The 3,179-nt window shown below is 37.9% G+C and overlaps 1 protein-coding gene across 3 annotated transcripts in view; it reads left to right on the forward strand.

Moving 5' to 3' along the window:
• LOC112157301 overlaps positions 1-1,029 on the forward strand; it is an 11,209-nt gene extending 10,180 nt beyond the window's left edge. The window contains exon 5 of one of the 3 annotated variants that reach the window (XM_024289973.2): positions 693-1,029. In XM_024289973.2, the coding sequence (XP_024145741.1) occupies positions 693-762 (70 nt within the window). In that variant the 3' untranslated portion in view covers positions 763-1,029. The remainder of the gene's footprint in view (positions 1-692) is intronic. The other 2 variants (XM_036213943.1, XM_036213944.1) reach the window with 2 other exon arrangements.
• Positions 1,030-3,179: the final 2,150 nt, after the last annotated feature.

The raw sequence follows: 3,179 nt of genomic DNA on the forward strand, positions 1-3,179 counted from the left end.
CCACTAGTGTGTGATATGAAATAACACTGTGTTGTTTAAGAAGGACAAATAGCTAAAATAGTATGATTAATATGATTAAAAAGACGAAGAAAAATCCCCAAGATTGTAAAAAAAGTGGGACTTAGTTTGCTGAAACAAGCAGCCGGTCCACTAATTGTCACCAAATCCCTAATTGTAGGCCAGAAACTGATACATAATTTATGTAGAATGCAATATTATCAGTGCTGCATTTCTTTGCATTTTTAGGAAGGACTTATTGGTAAAATGTCTGAAAAGTCATTTTGCCAGAATGGCAAATTTAAATGCACAACACGACTCTGCTAGTGATCCAAAATTGTAGAGCAGTGAGCAGATGGTCCACTAGATGTCCCCAAATCCATCACTTTAACACAGAAACCGAGGCATACCTTAGAATAAAAAAGCTTTGCTGTGTTCCAAAGAACAGAGTTATTCAGCACAAAATGAAAATGATTTCAGCAGAAAGTGGATCTTCCTTTACACAAAAGTGATTATCAATTCAATCCTCATCTAGGTCCTGGTTATGTATTTACTTTTAAAAACAACATTTGGCCAGATATTCATCTAAATCTGCAAGAAAACAGACATTAGTCAGTCAGGGAAAGAATTTTGCTATTAAAAAAGAAAAAGAAAAATGAAACCATTGGTTTAACTTTTTGTTTTTCCTTTTACAGATTGTTTCTGAGGGACATCTCTCGCAGCTGTTACCATCAAAGGAAGACCTACTTTGCTTCTTGTGATTGAGCTTCTCCAAGTCCAGTTTTGAATCTGCAACTCTATCCTGCTGTGCTGTAGTTAATTCTTTTACTTGCCAATTCAATTGCTGTAAGACTTTTTGATTTTAGTTATTCTCCACAAAGTAACTGGAATTAAAGGGTTAACTAAGAATATTTCTGTCTTCTTACTTTACCTGAATTGATACATTTAATATGTGAATAATTCAATACATTGATTTAAAGAAATACAAATTAAATGATTCCAACACACTCTTTCTCACACTCTTTGTCTCTTGATAATAGTTCTTTTTAAGCTGGAAAATTTGAATACGATTTTTGTATTCACGAATAAACAAAATTATATGAAAAACCTAGTCTAATAGAGAAGATTTTCTTAACCCACTGGGGCGGTGGGATTGCCAGAGACTGTCCTTGTTACTGTTGGGTGAAGGCGGGAAACACCCTGGACAGGTCAGCAGCCTGTGACAGAGTCCATGGAGATGGAGTGACAGCTACGCTAGCCAGCCGCCCAGTGGACAGCTTAGCAAGCTAGTGAGAAAAAAAAAAAACCCAAACACAATAGAATTCCCGTAAGAAACTGTTAAAAAAACAATGAATAAATTGACATATTAATAAGATCAGACTCCAGATGAAGGAAAGTTATGAATTACAATAATATGAACCAGCTGTGGAGCTCCACTGAGCCTATAAGCCGCTCTATAATCCACGTATTTAGAGGATACTGGCAGCAAAGTGGCACAGAGTTTCGGTTTAGTACCCATTCCAAGTAGAAACAAAGTCGTTTATGGCTCATAACAACCAAAACTGCAATTATGACTAAACATTTGGAGGATCTTGTTGTTTTGGCCGTGGTGTGGTGCAGCTTAAAGAGGCTCAGCGTGCTCTGCTGCCAACTAGTGGTTGGAGGTGGAAGTGGAAAACAAAAGCAAGACGGTGAAGGACGCTCATAAACAATTAAATAAATATCACCATGGTAACATTTTAAATTGATGCAAGTATCGGCACACGAAATATCGCGATATAACGGCGAATCGACTTTTTCCTACACCCCTATCTGCTAGAAGAACAAGAATAATTTATCTGCCTGATTCCCAGCCCTATGGATGAAGAACAATGAAATCCTTGAATTTCAGAACAATATTTTATTAAACAAACAAAACCACAGTAATGTGTAACATTCACCTTTATGCAGATGATAGAACTATGTGTTGCTCTAAACCAAGTGCTACAGATGTTACAGCATTATTTTGATTCTGTACAACTCTGGCTAAACTGTAACAAACTTATACTGGAAAAAACCTAAATCATATTCCATGCTCTTTCAGAAACACTCCATGAAATTAGAAGGAACAACCCTTGATTTACATTTTTTAGATTCCTCTCCTTGTAGCGTTCCACCCTTGGAAACAGGGTTGATAACTTGTGTTGACCATTTGGTCAGCCAATTTTGATTTGGAGTGTATCTTCTCAAGATAACAGAGTTCCTCTCCCAGCAGAGGGGGAATAAAGTTGCCTTAAACCGCTATTTCCCACTCGGATGTGAAGTCATTAAACTCTTGGTAACCTGGCCAGAACCTTGGCTATTTCGCAGTCCAAACTGCGGTTGGTTTCGACCTGTCACCTTCAAAGGATCTTTTGGTTCCTGCAGGTTGATCCCCTGTGGAGTCTTCACGAATTCCTGACAGATACTCAAGATCCTTTGTGTGAAACACGTGACCCTTCGTAACTTTTCTCATGTTTTAAAATACATAACTTTTGTCAATTGGATCTAACAAGTAAAACATCTCTTCACAGCTCCAGAAGAAATGCCCTGTTTATTAAATGTGTATAATCAAACATTTATTTCTGACAGAAAAAGATTCAGGACTACTTTGAGGTTAAAATCCATGAAATAATCATGTTTAAAGCTTGGAGAATAGATTTTCTGTGTCTATGTAGATCTGGGAAGTGTTTTATTTTGCCACATATAGGATTCATACACACATATAGGATTGTCCAAACTTTGTTTGATAAAAAACCCACCTTATTGTTAATTCAGCATTAAGGATAAAAACATCCAGATATCAGAATAAAGTTACACCCCTGATATTTGCATATCCAGAGTTCATTGGGACATGCAAATTACCTCCAATCGTGAAACACCTCAAATCCCCACGGATTGGGCGATTCTGGCCTTCCTCTCAAATTCAAAACCCTGGCGCGCAGGCCAGAGGACAGCCAGAGTGGAAACAGAAAAAAGAAACAGAAACATCACACAAGAGGAAGAGGGATTAAACACGATTTTCTAGATTCCCATTTTTGGTAGTTTTCTAGAAGAAACCAAACCCTCTTTACCTCTAAGTCAGGGGTCTCAAGCTCAAATCAGCCGGGGGCCGCTGGAGACAGAATCTAGTTGAGGCCGGGCCGCATCAGGATTTTCACAAG

Source organism: Oryzias melastigma, linkage group LG1 (genome assembly GCF_002922805.2).
Source record: "Oryzias melastigma strain HK-1 linkage group LG1, ASM292280v2, whole genome shotgun sequence".
Lineage (NCBI taxonomy): Eukaryota > Metazoa > Chordata > Actinopteri > Beloniformes > Adrianichthyidae > Oryzias > Oryzias melastigma.